This window comes from Pelecanus crispus, chromosome 1 (genome assembly GCF_030463565.1).
Source record: "Pelecanus crispus isolate bPelCri1 chromosome 1, bPelCri1.pri, whole genome shotgun sequence".
Classification (NCBI taxonomy): Eukaryota; Metazoa; Chordata; class Aves; order Pelecaniformes; family Pelecanidae; genus Pelecanus; species Pelecanus crispus.
In genome coordinates this window covers 68614289-68640465 of record NC_134643.1, presented here as the reverse complement: position 1 = coordinate 68640465, position 26177 = coordinate 68614289, and the positions used below count along the sequence as shown (strand labels likewise).

The 26177-nt window shown below is 43.5% G+C and overlaps 1 protein-coding gene across 5 annotated transcripts in view; it reads right to left on the bottom strand.

Annotated features, from left to right (window-relative positions):
• The window catches only part of DENND5B (DENN domain containing 5B), a 117042-nt gene that overhangs the window by 25940 nt on the left and 64925 nt on the right, over positions 1-26177 (bottom strand). For all 5 annotated transcript variants that reach the window (XM_075714348.1, XM_075714331.1, XM_075714341.1 and 2 more), the window contains 4 exons: positions 17911-18098; positions 12596-13129; positions 10967-11198; positions 8723-8873 (listed from right to left, as the gene is read on the bottom strand). In XM_075714348.1, coding sequence (XP_075570463.1) covers positions 8723-8873; positions 10967-11198; positions 12596-13129; positions 17911-18098 — 1105 coding nt within the window. The remainder of the gene's footprint in view (positions 1-8722; positions 8874-10966; positions 11199-12595; positions 13130-17910; positions 18099-26177) is intronic.

Below are 26177 nucleotides of genomic sequence, written 5' to 3'. Positions count from 1 at the left end.
TACTGCAAGTTAGTACCACGCTTACATTTCACTCAATTGAATGTCAGTAATACATTGGAAAGTATTCCATAAGTTCTAGATCAACTATTATCCAAACCATATTTTTCTGCTGACAAAGCTTTGATCCCTCTCCACCTGCATTTCTGCAGTTACTGGAAGATTTAAGAATTGCTACAAGCGTCCTTTGAGGGAACACGTCTCAGCGAAGGTGAAAGCAGAATGAAAGCCACAGAATAATTACAAGTAATATACCATCATTAAAGCATTTTCAGTTAATTCCAGCTCTGTATTCCATCTGGGAGAAGGCACAGAGCATTCTCCAGATAATCAGAACTATTTGAACATTTTCGGCATACAAACGTAAAGATCATTGGCCATTTATGAAAAAAAAGACTGCTGCTCATTAGCTGGAGCAATTACACACACAGCGAGCTGCACGTTCCCTCTCCCCCAACCTCTAAGCTAGGGAAAAGGGAGCTGCCGGGATGCTGGGTGAGGTCTGGGCATTCGTATACCGCTCTGAATCTCTCTGGGAGATTTTGTGAAGATCTAACAGCAGATAAGCAGGATTAAGCAGCTAAATCTTTTAAAGCCTTTTCTTTACAGGGCCACATAGAATTTTCCCAAAATAATGCTTTAATATTACAATAACCGTTCCCTCCCCCCTCATCAGCAGAGATTGCATTTTAAATTACTCCTCCTCTCCCTTTGGTCACTTGAAGTGGTTGTAACAGGGGGTAAAAGTCCTCCCCAGTGGCCACAGCACCTCCCTTTGGGTTGCCAAAATCCCGCGTGGATGTCTCCTGGCACTGTCATCAGCTGCTGCCTTATTCGCACCTCAGCCCTGGTGCTGCTGAAGCAGTGAGGAAAGCTGTGCTCACAAGGGCAAACGCCTGCTTCTTTCCAGCCCTTACTCATGGGCTTTTCAGCTAAACCACGACCGCCCGTGTCCCTGCGGAACGGATACCAGAGGAGACGAAGCCCTCCTGGCTGGTCCCTGCCTCGGGAGGACGAGCCCGGAGCTGCCTGGCACCTGGGAGCACACAGAGCGCTGCTGCCCAGCCCAGGTGTTGCCCGAGTACTCCCTGCCCGCCCCAAAAAATGCCCTCTCCCCGTTATTTTTTGCCTGTAGAGCCATGAGCATGGACTACTGGCGTATTTCATTTATTCCTCACAGCAGAGGCATTGCTACAAGCACCAAGTCTCTGGGTGGAGCAGCCGCAGCTCGGGCGCTGTGTTGTGGAGAGCCCAGGGACAAGCTGCTGACGTGGAGAAGGGAGAAAAGGCTCGTTTCGGTAGTCTGCCTGTATCTAACTCCCACGTCCAAAGATCGATGCTCTTCACCTCCAGGGACTGCAAAAAGCAGTGACATTTCAGAGGAGGGACCAGGGAAGACTGCTCTGTTCAGTATAGAGAAATGAAATGAAGACACCTCCAAGGCTCTTATAACATGAAGACAGTGAAGTCAGTATTGTTTAATACCAAATTAGACCCAACAAGCATAGGAATAGGTTTGCACAGGTTGGAGGAAATGTAAAGGTGACACTTAACCTGTGACGCTTAATTTCTGTAATAAATATGGTAAGATAGCATCAAAGCGCTCTCTGATGCCAGAACCAATCTAGCAAAACAGCAGCCTCACACCAGGGACTGGCCATGCTGTACTGCAATCATACATACATCTCTCTCTCCCCTTCAACCTCCCCCCGCCACCCCACCCATCTTTTTAAAGCTCCATAGAGAAATTAAGAAATTTTATCTACCCAAACCAGACGTGGGTGTAATGGGCAGGACATATACTGCAGTACTGCTGCTAGAGAACAAGAATGCAAGACAACTTCATTCACAGACTGATTTAACCAATATTGCCATCACCATGAAAATCACTGTCGTAATCTACAATCTATTTACAGTGATAACAAAGAAAGAAGGAAGGAGAAAAATGCACTTGTCTATAGGACAGAACCTAAATTTCCTCATATAGACCATCTTCTGAGGCAGACTGCTATTTAGGTCTGTGAATCATGACAATACCCCTTTTACCTCTATAGTTCCATCAAAGGAGTTATCTGACTGCATTGCGGTATTCACAAATTAGCACATAGATGTACTATGCCTCCAACAAATCCCCCTAAAGCATGCATGCAGCCTGCACATATTAAATACACACAGACCGCACATGTAATCTGCTAGGGTTCAAAAGTTGTTTGCGTGGGACTACACAGAGATTCCAAGTCAAATACACATTGGACCGAACAAATTAAAAGGAAGTTGAAACCAAGCTCCGCCTGATCACAGGTGGGCTGACGGGAGGGATTCTGCACTGTGAATGTGCTCTGCACGCACTGCTCCATGGTAAGGAGGAAGAAGGCTCAAACAGAGACTAATGCACCTTTTCCATCTCTGCTGTAGTGCTGAACAATAAAGCTTTTAAACTGCTGATCGGGTGGACAAAAATGAGCAAAATGCCTTGCAGAGAGTGGTCTTGCACTGACAGGCTGTCTTGTCAGATTATATGAAAAGAAGTGATTTAAAAGGGTGGTACCAACAACCGCCATCCTCTGCAAGGAACAGCGGTAGCAATTTGCCAGCATCACCCCTTAAGCCCTGACAAACCACTGTCCTAAGTGGTATTTAGTTTGCAAACTCCCTTGAGACAGTAACACTTCAGGGAAGAGTAAATCGAATAGAGGATGCAAGGATTCGACACATTTTTCCCTGTGAGCTTTAATCCTGCATAACTATTTTAAAATTATATATTAGCTGAAACAAGTTAATTGCCCTTTTACTGCCTTGCAGCAGTTGAGCAGAGGATCAGCACCAGGAGGCTCACCCATCAGGTTCCAAGTCCCCATAGCATATAGTTCCTATTTCAAGAACCATTTTTAAGCACAGTTTGTCAAATTTAGTCACATTTTATTCTTGAAAATGAATGTATTTGAATTTAAGTAGTTAATATTTTCATTGCACCTGTCAGTGGTTTGCTATATTAGGTTACCTAATGTATAGTAAACCCTTGTTTCAGATTTTTCATACTTAAAAGGTGAGCTGTAAGTTTAAATAACATCAGTGTTGTGTACACGGCTCATTGCTGACTCATTTCTCGCTGATTTAGATGCACTGCAGAGGTGCTACTTCATACTACTTGAAAATGCAATTGCTTGGCTTGATTTAAAAAAAAAAAAAAAAAGAAACCCAAAAACCTTCGTTAAAGACAACCAGCCTTAAAACAGTACCCAACATGTAGGGAGGTGGAAAAAGCACATATAATATGAAGCACTCGGTACAAGAGACAGACCATTTTCCATTAAAAAAAAAAAAATTGTTAAAACCAGAATGAATTCTATCATCATAGAGAGATTCAGCAACCACTTTGCGTTACATGTGTTATATTTTCTTTAAAAACATTAGAAGATGTTAATGTTAGTGAATAAGCAAACAGTAGTCCTATTAAAAAATGAGGAGTACCAGCACACCAGGCAGATAAACCCTGGGCAGTTCACAACTTGAAGGGGGAGTCGGCGGTGGAGGCCACAGGACAGCGCCCATACAAGTCATGCCATAAACTGGAGCACAAAAAGGAACCAATTTTGTACACTCCTAATGCATGAATTTTACAAATAAATACTGACACAGTGGTGATGTCAGCAAAACACAGCACAGGAACAAATGCCTGGAGAAAGCAAACGAGTACTTTTGAACTCTGCTTTATGGGTAAGAACAACACATCACTTAGCTAAAGCCTGAGGTTAGGAGGCCGAGTATAGCTGGATCTGCACTTGAAGACTTGGACTGCACCCTCCCTTGAGGATCGCTGCAGGTCAGGTGCAGGACACGGAGGACAGACAAAAGCACGAAGCTCACAGGAGGCTGGGATACAAGTGAGAGGACTCAGGAGAGAGTATTGGCCAGGGCAGGAAAGAAGAAACAGGCTGGTCAATGGAGGAAGCAAGGAGGAAAGCAGGGTGCAGATAAAGAAAGTAGGAAAAACAGGGCTAAACAAAGAGAGACCAAAAAAGGATAATTTAAACCATGTTGTGGTTTAACCCCAGCCAGCAACTGAGCACCACACAGATGCTCACTCACTCCTGTGGTGGGATGGCGAGAGAATCAGAAGAGCAAAAGTGAGAAAACTCGTGGGTTGAGATGAAGACAATTTAATGGGTAAAGCAAAAGCTGCACGCACAAGCAAAGCAAAGCAAGGAATTCATTCACTGCTTCCCATCGGCAGGCAGGTGTTCAGCCACCTCCAGCAAAGCAGGGCTCCATCATGCATAATGGTTATTTGGGAAGACAAGATGTCATCACTCCGAAAGTGCCCCCCCTTCCTCCTTCTTCTCCCAGCTTTATATGCTGAGCAGGATGTCATATGGTGTGGGATATCCCTTTGGTGAGTTGGGGTCAGCTGTCCCTGCTGCGTCCCTGCCCAACTTCTCATGCACCCCCAGCCTGCTCGCTGGTGGGGTGGGGTGAGGAGCAGAAAGGGCCTTGACTCTGTAAGCACTGCTCGGCAATGACTAAACATCCCTGTGTTATCAACATTGTTTTCAGCACAAATCCAAACCATAGACCCATACTAGCTACTATAAAGAAAATTAACTCTATGCCAGCCAAAACTACCACAAGCCATTTTGTAAATGTGTAACAAAGCAAAACCTTCCTTTGAAAACCGAAAGAAATTAAGGAAAAAAGAATCAGTTCAGTTGTTCTTTGTAGGCATTCACTACAAATTGCCAGAATGCAAACATATTCCCATGCTTGGTGTGCAATCAGTGTTTTCCTCTGCAATATTTAATCTCATTTATCAAGCTTCTTAGTACAAATTAAGTTACAAGGTAATCAATTAGATTGAAAACACAGCTTGTTTCATTGTTTTAATTTTGCACTGTAAGCATATTCACTCTAATTTAACAATTAGCTAACCAAAACCCATGAAGTGTTTATGTAGCTTGGCTTTGTGTCATTCAAATTCCTTTCCTGGATCATTGTGAATGCATCAGCCAGTGGAGCCCCAGCTACAGTTTTAAAATCTGGCAGAAAACACACATGGGGAAGGAAGAGGGGAACATGTAGAAACCACAACACGGTGCTGGAGTTTGAAAAAGGAAAGGAAGACTCCGGAAACCGCTGCTCATTTCCAGATAAACAGACAAACTGCCTAAGGGACTGCAGACTCTTTTTTCCTGGGACGCTCTCTAGGGGGACTTCTGCAGAAGCCACTGCTTTACGAGGTTAGAGTCGCATGGATGGGCCACTTTTGTACCCAGAGGAAGCTGCAGCAGCTGTCTGTAGATTCAGAAGGTTTTCCCATGACGTGGGGGATGTATTGACGGCAATGAGTGCAGAGGGAGTCCCTCAAGTGGGACATTGCTGCCTGATGGGAAAGAAGACCGAACTGGGTGGGTTTTTTTTTTTTAAATTGTTGTTAGCTAGGACGAATTGCTCTTTTCTTTAGAGAAAAATGTTTCTTTTAATTTCTAGAAATATTTGGATACAATAGTTATCATCTTTTGCTTAAATTGAGATCCGCATATTCTGCAGTTAACATCTTTCCATGTTCTGGCAGTTTTGGTCAAAAAGATGATTAGGCGAACTGCATACCTGAGAGCCTATTCTCCAGTTTTATGGAGGTGGGGGTTTGGGGTGGTTTTTTTTTATTTGTTTGGGCTTTTTGTTGTTTGGTTTTTTCATTTGTTTGGTTTTAATTTTTTTTTTTTTCCAGTAGAGTGCAGTTGGAATTATTTTCAGTGAAGTTCTTGCTTAGCTGAAGAAGTCAACATTTCCTTACCACCACAAGGGAAGAGGTAAAGACAAACCCTAATGACACCAAGTGTGCACCTGCAGTCTGCCCAGAATAGGAGCAAATGTAAGAGGAGGCTCTCCCAACCTTCCAACAAATGACCAAGCAGGTGAGAGAAAGCAGCAAGCAGCGTGACACTGGCTACGGCCAGAGGAGCATCGGTTCACCCGCTTGTCCACTCTTCTGGAGGACATCTTGAGGGGAAGCGGGAGGAGGCAGCGGAGTGACACAAGTGGGGCAAAGTATGTTGCCCAGCATGATCACGGGCTGACAGATGAAACATTATTAGACTTTGCTTCTGTGACAGACTTCGGTGTTTTAACACTTACACATGGTAACGTGATCAACGCTTGTTTCCAGCTGCGTTTATGTGGAAGTGATCCAATATGACTGTCAACCCTTCCTCTGTCCCCAAGCCCTGCTCTCCGTGCCCAGGCAAACAAGAGCCAGACACCTTCTCTTCCAAACACAATTTCTGCCTGTCTAAGCAACGTGGTTTTCTGGGATCACACACAGAATCAAGGACTAAACAAACCAAAAGCACTTGGTCTTTGCATTATATTTCTGATTTAGATATATTATACATAAAACAGTCCTGTAACAGCCAGGCAGTGCTCTGCCTGGCTACAGGAAGGGAATAGCTAGATAACATTATGAACTCTACTTATATATTTGTTAGTTTATCGGTCCAGAAAGGGAAGCGATAAAAATCTGATTGCTGACCAGTGAGGACAGGTTTTCATTAGAACAGCTTTGAATTGGTTTATTTGCTACTGTCCATCAACAACTGACTGTAACATGGGAATGATTTCCACCTCCCTACCCCGCAAATACACTTCCTTACAACGTTCAGGACAAAATTTGCTATGTAGAACCAAAGTCTGCAAAAATAATTCTGATCTACATAGAAATATCCTTTGCATTAACTTTATGAACACACACAATAGCTACATGTGAAGTGCCTGGGAATGTAGCTGAAATGTTCTCTTCCCCCATCGCTACACACAAAAATCCAGTTCTGTATGCAAGTAAAACACACCCCCAAGAAGCATACACTGGGAAATTGAAATTAATGGAAGGCTATACTTCAATTGATTTTGTGGTCAAAAGAATTATGAAGTATTTGCAGAGAGCATGAAAAGGCTATCTTTTTTTATATGTGGGTGTAAATTCAGCAGAATTACATGTCTTAAATGAGAGCGAGAGTCCTCTCAGCTGCTCACATAAAAAGCCAGGAAGCAGAAAGATATAAACAGATGGTCTTGAGATTTTCCAATTACAAACCTTTTTGGCAATATACAGCTGGAGGAATTCCAAGCATTTGTCACTTTGACACTGCTTTGCAGTAAGTAATGGGATTTTGGTACTTACAAATTCTGAAACACGCTGCAATCTGAAGACCAAAACCAGCTATCTAAATCCAAATTATCACCCAAGTTGTTAAAGTCACATTTTAGAATAGGTACCAACCTAACAGAAGCATCTCAAAAGACATAAGGAAAACTATTTTTAATTTGATGCTTATTCATAGATTCACTAAGATTCTGCAATGGAGCCAGAAGATATAAGCAACTTTGAGCATGCTGGGCATGCTCACACTGTTGCTGACACTGTAAAACTGAAACCCACCATAAGGATAAGAGGCAGGCTGCTAAACACAGCATCCCACAAGGTGAAGAAATCCTCCATTCCTCAAGGGAGCATTACCCGTAAACTTTTGTCTTGGTTTGCAAGAAGACTGCAAACAAAGGAACTTTGAAATACGCATTCCTTTTTTATTTCTTTTAAAGAATTGCAATTCTTTAAACATTTAATGCTTAAGGTTATCTTATTTTACCATTCCACAAGTCATACACCTAGTAGGTTATTAAAAAGGGATTAGCTAGCACTGGGGTGCACAAAAGGTGTATGAATAGAATTGAGTGGGCACCTCATACAGGAGCTCAGAGCAGCATGTGTGCATGCACTTGTCTAAAACAAGAGCTAGCCTCGACATTTGGACAATTGTAGCTTTTGGAGCTCTCAGATTTATCTCTGCTTCCATTTTGACCTACCACAGAAACTGGATGCAAGGGCCTGAGCTAATAATTTCATGAAGCAGTAATCACTGATGCACAAATCTTCTATTTTTGAAGGGGGAGAAAAAACCCTCTTTCCTGGGTTTTGAGGGAAGCAAAAAAAGAAGTAACTTACAACACTTACTTTATTTTATAACTGTGTAAATGTAAAGTGTGTAAGTTGCTCCAGGTTCTTATTTTACATTAGGCAAACTAACTTTGCAATGACATGCTCGATTCCACAGCTATAGGTACCCCTACCTTCATATGAAAGTGCACTACAGAACCCTATCAGACTGAGAAGAGTAATCCAGGTATAGAACCACATACTTTCTACCCTCACCAAGTTATTCTTCCATGTTATTCCAACGTGGAAACTGAAAGAGAGCGATAAAAATCTTTGGGGCATGTAATAACAATTAAAGAAAAGAGAGGAGCAGAGTGGGCATTAATGTCACTCTGCATGATGATGTGGAGGCTCCAGTACCAAAATTTCTTTCAGAATCTGAATTCTGGCTTGGGTTTCCAAATTATCTTATTCAGTGCAAAACAGCAAGGAAACAAATTTTAAACTTATTACAGCAATGATAAAACTAAAAATATCTATGAGAAGACACAGTACTTCCCACTCAACAGAAAACAGTACTGAGGAGTCTTCCCAAAACCAGAGCTAACACTTTCTAACATAACCCAAACTATGGCTGTAACTTCAAAATCACAGCCTGAAGAAAACAGAAATGGGAAGAGTTGCTAGGGTTCATTAGACTGGCTGGAAGCCATCCAAAATCAGGACTGCTGTCCAACGATGTGAATCTTTTATATGAGAAACCTGCTTTCAAATCCAGAAAATAAAACCTGTGCTTACTTGTTATTGGTAGGTCCTGTTGCCAAGACATCCGATTGCAACTTCGGGAAAAATCCTTGTTCGTATTTCCCTTGGCCGATCTTCATATCAAGTAAGTGCGGGTGGATGGCTGTGTGATCGATCTTCATCAGCCGCTGCTCGATGGACTGGGCTGCAAGTTACAGTCACAGGTGAACAACCACCTTAGCGAACCACCTGAAAACACATGCTATGACAACAGAAGTGGTCATGCTCCGATCCCTGAAAACGCTCTAAGAAGCTAAATAGTGATTTTAGACCCAGACATCTGTCGCTTACAGAAGCGATGAAACATCTGCGCTGTTATTTTGTTATTTTGCTTTTAGTTTCTTCACCCAACACAACTAGTATTGGCACAAGCAAGTTAGCCATTAAGCAAGCAGGTCTTTACAGGAGTCTATGAGGTGGGTTATGAATCTGCAAGAGCAGTGCAGTCTTTCCCTGCGATTCGGTGTTTGGCTTTTAACGCTTCTTCGGTAGAATGCAGACCTCTGAGGCCAACTGCAACTCTTTGCAGAGTCAGGCACCTCACTTTACCCCAGACATGTCTCCTTGGGGCGATACCCAAGTTTTGCAAACATCTGGCACCTATAAAGGTCCTCCTCCTGAAATTAGATACGCCAGTGCTGGATGACAGGCCTTCAAAAAGCACAGCTAACTGTAGCAAGGCCTCAGCAGCACCAAGAAGATGAACAGATGCTTGGAAACAGGGGAGGCTACAGCAAGACCAGAGAGGGGTCCCCAGGAATCTCGGCTCCACTGAACTGAACCATGTGGTTCAGTTGTTTGCTTCAACGACGTGAGGATTTAATCTCAAATCTCAAGCAGGATGAAAATAAGATCTGTCACCCTCTCAACATTGAGTCAGATGCACTTTGAAGGAGAGGGGAAAGGAGGTGTACGGGGGAAATCAGCATTTAATTAGCAACTTTAATATTCAACTTGTTATAGCCCATCCATTAATGGGCAGGCCTGTTCTTTTCAGCATATCACGACTACTGAATAAATATGCAAAATGTGGAAGCTAAATCCATTTTCCATTTGTCAAGAACAACACAGAACTCATTTCCTATTTTATAAAACTGTAATGGGAAAGAAACTGTCGTAAGATTTACATACATTATCATTAGAAACTCAGCAGGTTTTTTTTCTCTCTCTAAAAAACCAAATCACTTCATATGGTTTTATTTTGGAGAAAAGGACTGGGTAGTGTGGGGTCAGAGGGTTTGAAGGGTTCCGAAAACAGTAGGTTAAACAAACAGGTGCTGGATTGGTGCTAGGGTCACATATATTGTGAATGGTAAATACAAAGGAAAGTTGGTATTACTATCAGTTTGCTGCTTTTCACAAGACAGAAAATGAGGTTCTGGTGCCACAATATCTACCAAAACTAGACGCTGAATACACAGTCGACCTGTAAATTAGAATTGGGTTTAGACAGAAAAAGTTAAGCAGGCACAGGATTTCTATTTCTGCCACATTTGTAACAAGTAAAGCACTCTGAAGGAATTAAAAAAAAAAAAAAAAAAAAAAAGAGAAATGTGTTTGCCCCAGTTCATTAATATGTGTCCCAACAAATTTAAGAGTATAATTTCCCTGTATTACTTGGAAATGAAATAAATACTTGCACAGTAAGAAACTCGAGTATAATTTGAAAATGCATCCTGTGACTGTAATGGGAAAAAAAATCCAAGTCTTCAGTACACAGTGTATTTTCATTAACACTGAGCATCTATTGCTGGAGCTACTAAATATGCCACACAGGGTTATGTCCCTGGCATCCCCCACAGCTCTAACCAAACGGCCTAAGGCAAAAAAAGGTCTTTTTACGGGAAGGGGGGGTGAGGCTAGTGGAGCAGACACCAGGGCTCGGCTCCTCATTGTGGCTGGCACTGGTCCCACCACCACGGTGAAGGAAAGCTCTCCTGGCCATGGAACAGGAGCTGCCTGAAACGAGAAACAGCGAGCCCAGCTCCGTGGTTTGGTTTGTGTTTATTAAAGGCGCCAACCTAGGAGAGCTTGAAGGGAAGGTAAAGGCTCCTGCTGCTTTTGGTGTTTAAAAGCATGCTGAAGTTTTTGCCTAGGGAAAGTAAGGACACCACTGGGTCCTCCTCAGGTAGCTCTAGGGCCTCCTCATCGGCTGCAATGCTTAGATGACTGAGGACCTATATTTCTTTGTGGTTGACATTGTACTTTTGAATATTTTACTAGCCCGTCTGAACGTACCTGCTTCTTTCAAAGTGCTGCATTTCTGATAGTTGGATGTCCGCAGTGCAGGGGCCCTTACATTATATAGCCTTATTTTCTCAATTCGGGAGTCAAAAACTCGCAGCAAAGGGTCCTTCTCTTCCCACTGGGACATTATTTTATTGTCTATGAAGGTTGCAAACATCTGTGTTTCGATGAAGTGTGAAAGGAATGGGAGGTAAGGCTCAGGTTGGTCCGAAAGGAAGGAAGCCTGAAACACAGAACAGCTTGTTAGCACCACGTTCCCGCCCAGCGTTGACACGACGGGCTGTCCTGTGGCAGAGAACCGATCCAGCAGCCAACGGGAAGGCTTGGACAAGGCTTCCCCACCACAAAGCCACCTCTGAGAGAGGTGTGAATCCATCTAAGAAGGAGTTTGGTTCTCAGGTCACCTCTTTGGTCACAACTGTGAGAAATAAGCAGTCGGGAAGGCTTCGTGACAGCTAGAGTAAAGGGAATATGAAGTTACTGAAGTAGTGCCCGTGCTGTCAGCTTTTTCAAAGCAGCCTAGCGTCTACCACCCACAGAAATGAGCCCTGTGCAACCCATGACAGACCACCACTACATGTGCCCACTTGGGACCTCTGGTCTGCGCATCCCTGCTTGGGACCAGCTCACTTATTAAGGTGTCATACACACAAGTGGGGTACAGTGCTCTTCAGCTAGTGCTCTTTTGTGAAGTTACACAGGGTAATTAATCATGAATTTCCAATTAAAACTGAGTGTGTGCCTAAGTTTCTAACTGAACTTTGAAAACAATAACCTTAACAGCACATTTTATTGTAGAAGTACTAGCAGAGATTGCCTAAACAACCCCCTCCTTTTGAATGCTGCACTGTTCAATGCCTGAATACAAACAAGACCAATAAAAGGCATGGCAGCATTTTTTTGATCAAAAACTGACTCGGATCAATATTTAGGCTGTTCCTGACTGTTTATCCTTCTACCATTCTCCTTAGAGAAGGACTTTTATCTGAAAAAGCTGATGGCTAAGAGCATGATCTACTTTGCAGAGTCAATCGGAAATAATTGTGCAAGCTTCCCAACATTTCTCATTCCTTTTGCTAGCCTACAGTCTCTTTATTTCCCCATTTCTAATCTCAGCTTCCTTGTGTACACACTACAGTGGAGTCATAACAGTCCTCTTCTGCCATAATGATGTGATAGCCTTCCACATAACAACACTACCCATTAGCAAAAAGCTCTACTGTGAGGTTAGAAAACAAGAAAGACTGGATTTGGGTTTTGTCTTGTGTGTGCACCTCTCCTCTCAGCAAACAAGAGAGAAAGAAAGAAAAAAAAGTCACTTTCCATTGCTACCCTTCCACCAAACCCACAGGAGAAGCCCCCTCAGCTGGGCAGAAGCCTGCCAGCTTGCTTCATACAAGCCAGGACAGCTCTGACTGGCTCAGTGGATCTGCAGCCATTTACTTTGGCAGGTGACCTGGCCCTGGGTAATCAAAATGGACAAATCTCTCAGTGAGGCAGATGAAGAACAGCAGATTAAAGAGTACCTAGGCTATATATATATATATCATATAGCTATTCTCCCTCCCTCCCTCGCAAAAGCACTTTCAGATGGAAAAATGAATACATGGCTATCTTTACTTTGTCAAAGTTTTGCATTTGTTCCCTGTTTGTCAGCCACGACTCCATATCGGGGGCAGCCTGAATGACGAAAGCCTCGTAGTCTGCAAACATCTGTGTGAAGCGGTTGGCGAAAACCTCGCGAAGCTGCACGTTCAGTTTGTAGTCCCTCAGCTCCACCTCCTCACACGGCAATTTCCCATCCTTCTCCTTCTCTGCGAGGGGAGCCGTGATAGTCATTTTCTCCATCGTCACGCCCGTTCTCTTGGCAAGAGCTTGCAGGCGGGCGATTGTCTCATTGCCTTTCAGCAGCTCGTACATGTTGAGGGCATTGCCAGGAATGTTCCCATTTTTGTCGTTCACCAAGTCACTAAGAACCAGGTTCTTGAGTTTGGTGGCACTGTCGCTGCAGTGCAGGTTACCCTCCGGTGGGATCCCAAACTGCAGGAGAACCTCAGAGATTTCCTGGATAAACTCCAGCTTGTTGGGGAACTGGGGGAATTCCTCTGGCAGTTCGATGAAATGGTTATCGATGTCTACAAAGCACAAGTTTGCCTGAAAGAAAAAGAAAAGTTTTAAAACATGCTCAGCACTGAACTGGCTCCTCTGCTAAGTAGCCCTATTTTCCCAGGGTGCTTCCAGACAGAAGGGTAAGAGCACACAGGTGCAGGAGATTTTAGCTGTGTTGTCTAGCCTGTGACATTTTAGACTTCAGTAAAGCTGAGGGCCAACTGGATGGCAATGATTTAATGAATAAATAAAGTCTCCTGCCCTCTCCTGTTCCCCCAGGACTTGCAGGTCCCAAACTTCCCACTACAAAGATCTGATATCCCCTCCCAGACCAGCCAAGGACACAACAGCAAGCAGGATGTGCAGCACCACTTCTCAGCCCACGTAAATACTACTTGTGTGAACTGCTGCATCTCAAGGGCATGTTTATTTTACTAGGATCCAACTGCAAGAAGCCTCTGTAGCTGTGCCACCAAGGAACGAGATGTTCAGTGAGAAAGAGGACACTGCTATGAGCAAAGCTACAAAAGAGGGTCCCGTGCAAACCCTTTGGGATCATGTCCGAGTATAGCTTGTCCACTGGAGGTCAAGCCCTATTTCCCCACTCCCCCCTACCTCCTGTTTCCATGGAGGCTTTTAATCTCGGCAATTCCTCTGCCTGAGATTTAAACAGTGCTTTTAGACAGCTTTGCTAGGAATGGAGATGGATCTCAGCCCATAAGATTAAAGCTAAGTGAAGACATGAATCTAGCGGAGCTGATACTTTTACTAGGAAAGTGTCAATGGGGGGATGGAAGAACCCTACATAAAAATTAATTACATTGCAAATGCACCCTCAGGAATAATAGCAGAATGAAAAACAGTAATTGATCTTCTGAACTGCGGCTTACATCTGAAATTCTCTGTCTGAGTGCATTGTGCTGAATAAAATCTTAAACCAGGTCAGATTCCCAAGGTGCTGAGCTCCAACGGGTTTTACCCTGGCATAAAGCTGCAGAACGAGAGGTGCAGGAACCCACAGGGCAGCAGCAGCAGCAGGTCTTTGTTAGCCTGGCTTGGCCACTACCACAGCTCCTCCGCCTTCTCCAAGGCACTTTTACTGTTCTTTACTTCTTGCCAATGCTGTAGATTAATCTGCAGATTATGTGAACAGAAAGGACTTATTTTCCTCCTTTTCTGAAAAGGTTAATTTTCAGCAGGACAAGACATTCCACAGTAGACGTGGTTGTAATATAGTGGATATTTCAGGGACATGCTTGAGATTAATCACCTTTCACATAGATGCTTTAAAGGGTATTAGGATTCATTTGGTAAAGCAGAAGTGTCCCTTCAGCTCACTTTTTCATAATAAATTTGGACTGTACAAAGAAAAGCATTTCTTCACACAAGACAATTTGCTTTACTTAACTATACAGCTATTAAAGACTTGTGGTATGCATCAGTAGGGTTCTTTAGCTCAGGGACTGTCGTCTTATCTATCAATATTTCATTTCAAAGGCTTTTTAATTTCAGCTCTGCATATCATTTACAAAATTTGAAAAATGAGATTTGGATTCAGAAAACCCTTGGGGAATCGGTCGCACTTCGCTCTTCAAAAACATCTGATGATTAAAGTTAATGCAGAGAGATTAGTAACCTTAAGACAGCATGATGGCCAGTTGTTAGAATTTTTATCTCTAACAAACAAATGGTTTATATTTAGACCAAGAGCTTGAAAAGCTAGCCCCTGGCCTGAACAATAAAGGAATGCTAAAGCGAACAGCGTTTCATCACTGCTTGTATGTTGAAGGATTTTCTATTTTTTATTGTCTAGAGGAATTTGAGATTCAAGATCTTCCCTGTTCAACACTGCTTCTTTCTTTCCCTTTTCCACAGTCACTGGACCTGTGGTGTTCATAAATGCCGTGCTGATATTTTTCACTCATTTGTTAAACATCGTAGCGGGGGGGTTTCCACCCCACTATTACTCTTCCCTCACTGGCGATATTGAATTTGTTATTTCAGTGATACTGCAAGCCCATCACATTGAAATTTTAATTTAAGGCAAATGACAGCTTAATCTGCTAACTAAAAGCATATAACTAATAATTTTAAAAATCACAGTAATTATGTAATATTAGCATGGTTTTACTGAAAAGCGTAGCTAGATACCAGCTTCGTTTCCACGCCAGTGCAAATTTCATGCGATTGGGCCATTGTATCCACGAGGTAAGAATTGATTTGCACTGTTACATGCCACCAAGGCTAAGAATCAGTCACCTCCACCTAATACTTAAAATAGGCCTTTATTATAGAATCATAGATTGCTTTGGGTTGGAAGGGACCTTTAGAGGCCATCTAGCCCAACCCCCCTGCAGTGAGCAGGGACAGCTTTAACCAGATCAGGTTGCTCAGAGCCCCGTCCAACCTGACCTGGAATGTTGCCAGGGATGGGGCCTCTACCACCTCTCTGGGCAACCTGTGCCAGTGCTTCACCACCCTCATTGTAAAAAATTTCTTCCTTATATCCAGTCTAAATCTATTCTTCTTTAGTTTAAATCCATTATTCCTTGTTCTGTCACAACAGGCCTTGCTAAAAAGGTTGTCCCCATCCTTCCTATAGGCCCCCTTTAAGTACTGGAAGGCTGCAATAAGGTCTCCTCGCAGCCTTCTCTTCTCCAGGCTGAACAACCCCAACTCTCTCAGCCTGGCTTCATAGGAGAGGTGTTCCAGCCCTCGGATCATTTTGGTGGCCCTCTTCTGGACCCGCTCCAGCAGGTCCATGTCCTTCTTGTGCTGAGGGCCCCAGAGCTGGACGCAGTACTCCAGGTGGGGTCTCACCAGAGCAGAGTAGAGGGGCAGAATCCCCTCCCTCGACCTGCTGGCCACGCTTCTTTGGATGCAGCCCAGGATATGGTTGGCCTTCTGGGCTGCAAGCACACATTGCCGGCTCATGTCCAGCTTTTCATCCACCAGTACCCCCAAGCCCTTCTCTGCAGGGCTGCTCTCAATCCCTTCATCCCCCAGCCTGTACTGATACCCGGGGTTGCCCCGTCCCAGGTGCAGGCCCTTGCACTTGGCCTTGTTGAACCTCATGAGGTTCACACAGGCCCACCTCTCCAGCTTGTCCAGGTCCCTCTGGATGACATCTCATCCTCCTGGTGTGTCAACCGCACCACTCAGCTTGGTGTCATCCGCAAACTTGCTGAGGGTGCACTCGATCCCACTGTCTATGTCATTGATGAAGATGTTAAATAGCACCGGTCCCAGTATGGACCCCTGAGGGACCCCACTTGTCACCGGTCTCCATGTGGACATCGAGCCATTGACCACGACCCTCTGGATGCAACCATCCAGCCAATTCCTTATCCATTGAACCGTCCACCCATCAAACCCATATCTCTCCAATTTAGAGAGAAGGATGTTGTGGGGGACTGTGTCGAAGGCTTTACAGAAATCCAAGTAGATGACATCCATTGCTTTTCCCTTGTCCACTGATGCAGTTACTCCTTCATAGAAAGCCACTAGGTTGGTCAGGCAGGACTTGCCCTTGGTGAATCCGTGCTGGCTGTCTCGAATCACCTCCCTGTCCTCCATGTGCTTGAGCATAGCTTCTAGGAGGATCTGTTCCATGATCTTCCCAGGCACAGAGTTTATTAAAAACTGTATTATCCTTGCCCTGTGTTTACCTCTGCACTTCCACATACAAACTACCCTTCCTGCATATTCTCCTCTGCTGCTGCTCCCACCTGCCTCCTCAGTAAGAGCACCTATTCGCAAGCCTTAGGGACTCTGCCCCCAGGAGAGCTCCCCACATGGAGCTGGACACAGCGGTGCCACTGTCATGAGATGTTACGGCCATACAAACAGTTATTCTTAGGGCTCCCACTGATTTTAAGAAGAAACCCAAGTTACAATGCATGGCATGCTCAAGAGATGGGTCCAGTCACCACCTCAAGTGCAGACAGGCTAGCCATATCCCAAAGACTTTGCAGTATGGAGAGTGATCAGTGGCCAGGTTAAAATGCAAAGCAGTTTTAATCATCTTGGTCAAATTCTGAGGGGAAAAAAAAAAAAAAAAAAAATCTCTGTTTCACGCCCTACCACCATTTGAAAATGTAGATTAGGAGAACGACCTTTCTTTCCTTTTTTTCCTCTGGGAAAAACAGGACAGACCAGGCAAAGTTTTCACTTCCCATGGCATGGGAGAACAGAAGATCTTCAGCCCAAAAGACAATCATTGGAGTGAGTCAATATTTGAAAAGTACATGTGTGTGTATGCCTCTCAGTGGTTCACAGGCATGGTATTAATGCAAATCTGGCTCATTTGAGGCTAGGATGCTGGTCTAGTAATAGACCTTGACCTAACCAGGAACATGTGGGCTCACCCATGGGTGGGACGAGGCTTGCAAGACGGGGCACGTTTCTCATCAGCAGTGGGGGGACAGGGACAGGTTTAAACCTTCTAGCAACTGCACCTGAGATCCAGTTTCATAAAGACCATCCCCAAATGAAATGCTTTTAGCCCTCTATTGATAAGAGTGTGACACTGACAGAGTGACTAAACTTAGTGAAACATGTCATGTAGGGAAAGCAGAGAAACTTTCTGCATCACAGCAAGAAGCAGAAGGAGAAGCATTCAGAAGTATAATTAGCGGCACTCATTAAAATCATAAATGGACCGAGAAGGACTGCGGAGACTTGCCCCACTACCTCACCCCTGCTGGTAAACAGCCTTCACGGTGCCAGAGAAGCCTCCTAACACCAGACATGGCATTTTCTAGCAGGCTTTCCCACAAATATTAATAACAAGTTTCAGAATAGCAACCCCAAAGGCAGAGACTGACCTCCTGAGGCAGCTCCAGTTTAGAGCGGTCGGTTCCCTCCTTGGACTGCAGCCCCATCAGGTAGGGAACGGGAGCATCCAGAAAATGCAGGAGAGAGGCAGGAAGGATGGGGACATACACATGCTGCCACTGAAATGGGAACAGCAGTGTCGTGATCCCCTCTGCCACCGTCATCAGACGCTGATAATCTAGACAGGGAGAGAAAGAGACAGGCATTGAACTATCTTTCTGTGTTTCTCTTTTGAAGTCTGGTTGGTAAGGACATCAATAACAAAACAAAACAGAAACCATGTTTATATGGTAAGATGTTCTTCTGAAAATAAGACAGTACTTAAAAGCCTTAAACATTATTTAATTCATCAAAACTCATTACCCCCAGGAAGAAACTGCTGAACATAAATATTCATATCTTATCTAGATCTATTCCGTCATTAAATTCATTTATTAAAAGTATACCAAAAGTACAGGATGATAATACTCTGATTCTATAAAAAGCATGTATTTTTACAAGGGAAAAGGAGGAGAAAGAAGTGAACTTCAAGGAAACATTGTGGCAAGACTTTCTCGCTTGCTCCTGCCTGCCTGCTTCTGCTCCACTTGCTACTACTTCTAAGGCGGAGTGTATTTTCCAGGAGACTCGCCTTGGTCACACACCAGCAGAAGTTTATAGTCCCTAAGTGTTTAAAAGTATTTTTTTAAAGTAAAATCCAAACAGAAGCCTAACAGAAATTTAGTTCTTAAAAATGTTCTGTATAGTTAGCATATTTATATTGCATTATTTTCCCAAATTTGTATTTAATCCACTAGTTCATTGCTTTGCAATGTTTTGGTTCAAGTAAACACATTATTTTTTTATTTAAACTTTAATTCAATCCAGCTGAGCTGCAAGAACATTTCAGAATTTGGATAACAGCAAATTATTTCTCAAATATCCATCTGGCATGATGCAATACCACAACATGTTTATTAATATAAATGAGGGAATCTGAATTTGAGAACACAGTTTTTAAAAAGAAAAAAAATATATATATCACATGTTGGTATTAAAGAGACGGTCATCCTTACAGCAAATCTCAAACTGCAGACAAATCATCAGGAAACAGGTAAAGACCCCTGGGTCTTGTAAGCTGCTGGTGAATGTGAAACCAGATTATTGCTTCTACTCCATATTACAGCAGCTTCTGCACCACACAGGCAAGCAGTGAAGTCAGTTCGGATTCCCATCCTGGGGCTCCACCACTTGTGAAAGCTGCTCTATTATTTGCAAAAGGTGTTGTTCCCCCCAGCTTCAGTGCACGGGTACGTCATCAGTAACCGGCAAGAGTGGCAAAAGGGGTGTCTCCTCTACGGTCATATCCAAAACCAGTTCTCATCAGCGCCAGACAAGTCTCACGAGCTTTGGCCTGAGCAACCAAAAGAGTTTCAACCTCACCAAGACCAGATCCTTGGTAACACTTGGGTTGTTGCTCATCTCTCCTAGCCCCTCTGCCCCACTCCATGAAATTAAAGATATATGGATGAACACTGTGGTTTTGAGCCGCGTAGAAAGGCTTTTTTCCTATAGCCGCACTGACTGCTTTTGCATGGATAGGAACCCAGAATAGCCTTTCCCGTTTCCTGAACAAGCCAGCCTGAGACCCTGACAGACACCAGTGACAGCAAAAGCGCTGTCATCTGACACCGCTCAGCTATTAGGAGGTCACTGGGAAGATGCACTTGAATAAATATGCAAATCAAAACAACAAATTGCATAACCCATTCTCCTTCTTGCTAGCACCTCTCTGTGGAAAACCAGCCTTGATCTGCAGAAGGTCAGCTGGCAGGGCAAAAACATTTTTCATCTTGTCTTACTAAGAGCTAGTCACTCAATCTTCAAAATTATTTTCATGCATACAAGTCAGTCTCAAGGTTACACCTCAAAACCATTCCTAGCTACAGATCAGCCATTTATGAATCTCTCCCTATGCAATGCTCTATAATTATACATGTCCATTGGCTGTCTTGTTGAGGAGCACTTATACAGCCCCAACTTACAACATCTACTGGTGAAGCTTAGACATCTCATGACACTTCATAACTCTGAAAGCTTTAAAGGTTAAAAAAAAATGAAATACAGAAAGTAGCATGTCTTAGTATGCATGAGATGATGATTTCAAAGTCTGTTCTGATCTACATCGCCATGTGAAATAACAGGTCTTCACAGCAAAGTTGCAAGTATCTTTTTGGATAAGGGCATTCAACTCTAGGAATGTGTGCTCACTCTTTGATGCTACTGATAATATCTAACATAGTCACTAGCACAAGTTTTGCTACCAACTTAATATGAGGAAAGCCATTTTCTAGTGATGACCAAATTATTAGGCATTCAGGAATGCGTGTTAGCAATTAGCAGAGATAAAAACAATTCTGTACCTAGCAGTTTTCACTGAAGAGAAGGAAGTTCCCAGGTTCCTCCAGAAAAATAATTTAAAATAAAACACCTGGAAATGGCTCTTTTGATATTTGTTTAATGAAATAAGAAACTGTAATTACTTTGTATTTACTTTCAAGCCTGTACAAGGTTAGACACCTATCCTGTAAGGCATAAAGTCTTTTTTGACGGAGAGATTCTTGTACCTATCAGCATTTGAGGGAAGCTTACGTGGTTACTGAGGGCATCCTAGAAACAAGGGACTCCTAAATTTCCCCAAACCAGAGAGAGAAAAAGGGGCGGCAGAACAGAAAAAGAAGGAAGGAGGGAAAGAATGGAAGTGGATGGAAAAAACAGGGTTTGTACAGACTGTGTGTGCTTGTGTCAAGGGGGACAACGTTTCCAGATCGTCTCCCACCATCACTACCAGACTTTGATAACAATCTCCAACTGCAAGCCAAGTTTTGCCTGTTATTTTATGAATGAGAGGCCCAGGTAGGAAAACTATTCTCTGATCCTACTCCAACCTTTAGAGCTAGAATAGGGGATTAGATAGTATTCACCAGTTTAGGAAGTGTCTTTTGAGAAAGGCCTGTTTGTTGAGCAGAGCGAGGACACAACAGTCCTGTTTCCCATCCATCTGACATGAAGAAACATCCGGAAAAGATACAACAAGTAAAAACACTGTCTGGGTGATAACCACACAAGGTCACAAACTCAGAGTGACGAATGGCTCAAATCAAGGCAATTTCCTGAGATCAGTGAAATAAATCCCTTCCTCTTCTCGGGGCTCACCCACCTCATGCGGTGTACACCACGCTGGATGCAGTGAAAGGCCCTGTGATGCCAACAAGGCTACTACTGGCTGCTTTAAATGCATAAGCAGAAGGTCACAGCCCACAGTGATGGCCCACAGCAGCTGCTACTGCCACCAGAGCAAAGACTTGATCCACGCAAAATCATCCCTGGGTACAGAAATAAGTAGCGTACAGTGGAGACCTAAGCTTGGGGCTTCCTCCCCTCCTCTTTGCTGCGCTGCCTGGGACAGTGGAGAAAGGACCCAGAAGGTCTGGAGATTTTCGGAATGTCCCAAACACCAGCTGTGTTTCTCTGCAGTGTGCAGATGGGCTTTTAGCTTTAAATTTCTCTTATCCTGGATGTCCTTTCCATCTGATTGTTCCACCTCTCTTACTTGCATTGCTATATCCCTCTCTTCCTTTCAGTTTTCATTTCTCCCCACTCCCAAAGTGACGATAGTTTATACCACAGTATTTATTTTGCTTGGCAGATATACCTGCAGCCCTCGCCCTGCCTTCTTGGCACAGGGAACTATCCTGCCTTCTCCAGGACAAGGAACGTCATCGAGCACAGCCCCTACAGCAAGTTCTTCATGTTCAAGGTTAAATCTCTAATTTGTAGTATTTTCCAAGAGAAACTGCTCAGGGAGGATAATCCCAAGGCAAAGTGGCCCCTATGGCTTCTATTGCAACTGCTGTCTCCTAACAACCGCTTAGCTGGATTTGGCATGGGTCCGTCTCTCACACTTAACCTTCTCCTTATGTGAAGAAGGCGGCAACAGAATCAAGTTCAAAGACTCTGGATCCAACCCCTTGTTCTGGCAAACGTCTGCCGGGAGTCCTTGGCCGAGTCCCTGCATCTCACTTCCCTGAGCACGACAAGTAACCGCAGTGGGGACCCGCTCTGCCACGGGTCAGCAGTTCTGCTGCATGAGCGCCGCGTTTCAGCCACACTCTGCAAAGGTCTGGAAATATTCACATGGCTCGCAAGGTACAATGTAATGCTTAAAATGCAAACCCTGAGAGATTCCTGTATAATTACAGATCACTATTTTGTGTTGGAGATGGAAATGGTTTCAGCATTTGAACATCAACTCACTATAAATGTTTTTCTGAAAGAGGACAAAATTTGATAAATATTTCTCTTGATGTTGATTCTCCATAGTACAATAACAGGACAATAACCAATAGGCATGGTATTAGAGCTGATACTGTGCATGCAGAAATATCTATCCCAAGGAGCTTACCAAACACAGGCAGTGACTGAGAAAACAAAACAAAATAATCCTTCTCCTCTCCTTTTACAGATTGGGTATAGAAGCTCTAAGATGTTAAGCAATTCACAAAGCTCAACACAAAAATTGCTTTTCCTGCTACAAAGGAGTCTGATATCTCAAAATCCTTCCCACACTGCAGCAAAGCAAAACCAAGATACTTTGAGAGGAGAAAGGGACATCAATGTTACCCCTGCCCAGAACAGCTAAGACCTCCCTCGTTCAGGTCCTACCTCCAAAACAGGTTCAAATCTTTGGTTGTAATCAAACAGAAGAGAATTTCACCTGGGACCTTCTCAGCAAATGCCCAACCACAGGATTTTTTGAGTATAAGGCACGTGTCAGAGCACACATACGCTCATTCAGACAAGAAACAGTGCTCTTGCTGTGATCAGTACAGTGCTATTCCAGTTTCAACACACCCAACCTTCCTGATGAAAGAACAATTTGGCAGTTTTCCAACTCTCTGTTCCAGTAACCTACCAAAGGTAAGGTAGAAAGCCTACCGCGGAGCTGGAGTCTCAGCCTGGATCTTTTAAATCTAGTACGATGCCTTAAAAATAGACCACGCTTCCTCTTTTTTTTTTCCTTTTTAAGTCCTGTTTTACATACAATTTGAAAGGACTTGGAAGCATTTGAAAAGATGGGTTACCTGGGCACCACTTCCTTTCCTCTACTGCTTTTTGAACATGCATAAAGTATAACCGCAGCTTTGCAAAGCCACGTATTTAAATATGTATCCTGGAAGATGATCATCAGATGATGTTCTCAGAGTAACTTATCAAAAGGAACAAAACGATTCTAAGCAATAGTTTTAAACAAAACAAAGCCAACAACAGAGAAAATAAAATTTTAAAAAAAAAAAAAAATCAATGAATCTTAATGAATAAGAGCTAATTCTTCAGAGGGAAACACCTGAACAAGCTTTAAAACATTCTTGTGACTAATAGCTTTTCCACATGCTACCTCTTCAGTCAAAGTATTATAAGCAATTGCTGTTCAATTGCTACTTTCTGTAGCAAGATATGGATTAGCTGAGCCAGGTATACTGTAAAAACTGGAAAACAAAAATTAATATTTTGCTTTGAGCTCTGAGCATGAGTCAGGAATGGCACACGACAGTTACGGGACCTGTCTAGTGGCTCAATACCTTCAGATCTGCAATGTTTATATATAGCATACTGCAGATGAAAAAGGAAATCTGAAATTCACATCTGAGACAAAAATTGTTTACGAAAACAAAGGTTTTCAAATCAGATCTCAATAGCTCCACAGATCTCGCAGACTTCAAAGCTCCCTGGAAGCTTCCATGTTTCACCTGGTTTGTATACCGACAGCTGCGATGACTGACAAGCCAGAGCAGGTGATTTTCAAGAGATGTTCAGATAAAATGCTTCAGGAAATGTTTATTTGCCATAGAAATCACCTTGCACCAGTTCTGCCTTCAGGGCACTTGGGCAGGTCAGTGATGCAGGGCTGTAACCAGCGGACAGTCCTGGGGAACGACCCGCGGCATCTCAACGCCCTTTATCCCCGACAGAAGAGGCGATTTACGAGCGAGCGAGCGACACAGCACATGAATTACAAGATAACAGCACAGCAGCAATTTATGCAAATCTGAAAACACATATTTTCTTAAACAGGATGACCAAGACTAGCCTGCATCTAACTGCCTGAACTAAGGATGAGCCTCTCAGCCTGGGGGTCAGCTCTGCCCCAAGGGAAACATCCTGAGGTCGATATTCACCAAGGACAATTCTTCCCATTTTCCCTCACTGGCAAACGCTTAATGGAAAAAAAATGACTTCCACTTCAATAAATTTCCATTTATATGATTTATCCGTGTTACAGCCTGCCATCAGTGGTTCAGCATAAATTAGTTTGTGATTAAGAGCCATCTTAAGAATGAATTCACAGGAAAACCTGCGTTAGCTCCCATTACTGGCACGGTTAAACCTCCGAGAGCACGGCTGTGACAAGGTGGCCGCAGGACACATGAAGATGCACCTGATGACACAGGGATCCCCTTGCTCATCCCCGCAGGTGCCGGGGCAGCGGCTCTGGGCCAGGGCAGCAGGGTGGCGGGGAGGGCACAGACTCTAGCCGGCAACAGCTTTGCTCAAGACCACTTTTGACTGCCCTGTTATTTACCCGGCATTTGCCATAGCTGGAATGCAAAGGCCTAATTCAACTTCTCCCCACCCCATTCTTAGAAAGCGAAGACTTTTTATAACGGAAAAATCGTAAGATCCAAATGACAAAAGGTGGAGAGAGGATGGAATGCGTGCATGCGAAGTGCTAAAAGCAGTTGCCAAATCTTCCTCCACACCGCTAGTACAAACAGGAGTGGGGATGTGGCACAGACCTGCACTAGCTCCTTTTCGTTTCCAGCTGCCTTAAAAACTTGACTTTTCGGGCCGTATTGACTTCAGCTAACAAAATTTTGCAATTTGTAATTAAAAAACAGTTTTGTCTTTCCACCTAAGTTAAAAACCTAGAGGATATTTGATTCTTTGATCATTCTATCCAATTACCTGCCTCCTTTCCAGGGGAGCACACACTGCAGTCTCCTCTCACTGTGGTGCTGTTGAGTCCCTAAACTCGGGTCTCTATCACAGCACAGACACATTTTTGTCCCCGTGTAAATTGTTCACCGTTAGCTCTGCAATAGCTTCCCACTGGTTTTGATGAATACCAGTGCGGAGTGCAACTATTGAAATAACAAGCAGAGGAGAGCAAAGGTTTTCTACCTATTTGGTGTAAAAATGCTTTAAAGGCAAATACATAATTCGTTTTAAAAAATCTCCCCCAAAACACACTTCGTAAGAAAGATCTTTCAGACACCACCTTTTTCTAGGCGATAACTATATATATGCATAGTCATTTGTATTATAATTTCTAAGATTGAAATAAAATAATGCAAAGAATATTTCAATCTTTGAGGAGCAATTACTCAAGCCCTTTGAAAAACAACTTGGGAAATGCTCAAAATTATAATGAGTAGAAATAACCTAAGCTCTAAGAAGTTTATCTTTGTCTCATCCACACGTTCCCTCTCATGTTTAAATCCCGAGAAAGGCAGACATACAAAATGGATTGCCGAGGTTTCTGCAGAGCCCACAGTTGAATTCATTGCTCTCCAGCAGACATCTCACACCAGTGGCATTTTGTTACCAACCCTTGAGAAACTGTAGCAGCTATTACAGAGTGTTGTTAACTTGGTGTCCTGGTTTCGGCTGGGATAGAGTTAATTTTCTTCCTAGTAGCAGGCATAGTGCTGTGTTTTGGATTTAGTAGGAGAAGAATGTTGATAACACACTGATGTTTTTAGTTGTTGCTGAGTACTGCTTGTGCTAGGCAAGGACTTTTCAGCTTCCCATGCTCTGCCAGGTGCACAAAAAACTGGGAGGGGGCACAGCCAGAATAGTTGATCCAAACTGCCCAAAGGGCTATTCCATACCATATGACATCATGCTCAATATATAAACTGGGGGGGGTTGGCCGGGGAGCAGCGATCGCTGCTCAGGAGCTGTCTGGGTATCGGTCGGCGGGTGGTGAGCAATTGCATTGTGCATCACTTGCTTTGTATATTATTATTATTATTATCATTATTATATTGTTATTATTATCATTACTATTTTACTTTATTTCAATTCTTAAACTGTTCTTATCTCAACCCAGGAGTGTTTCTCACTCTTACTCCTCCGATTCTCTCCCCCATCCCATTGGGGTAGGGGGAGTGAGCGAGCGGCTGCATGGTGCTTAGTTGCTGGCTGGGGCTAAACC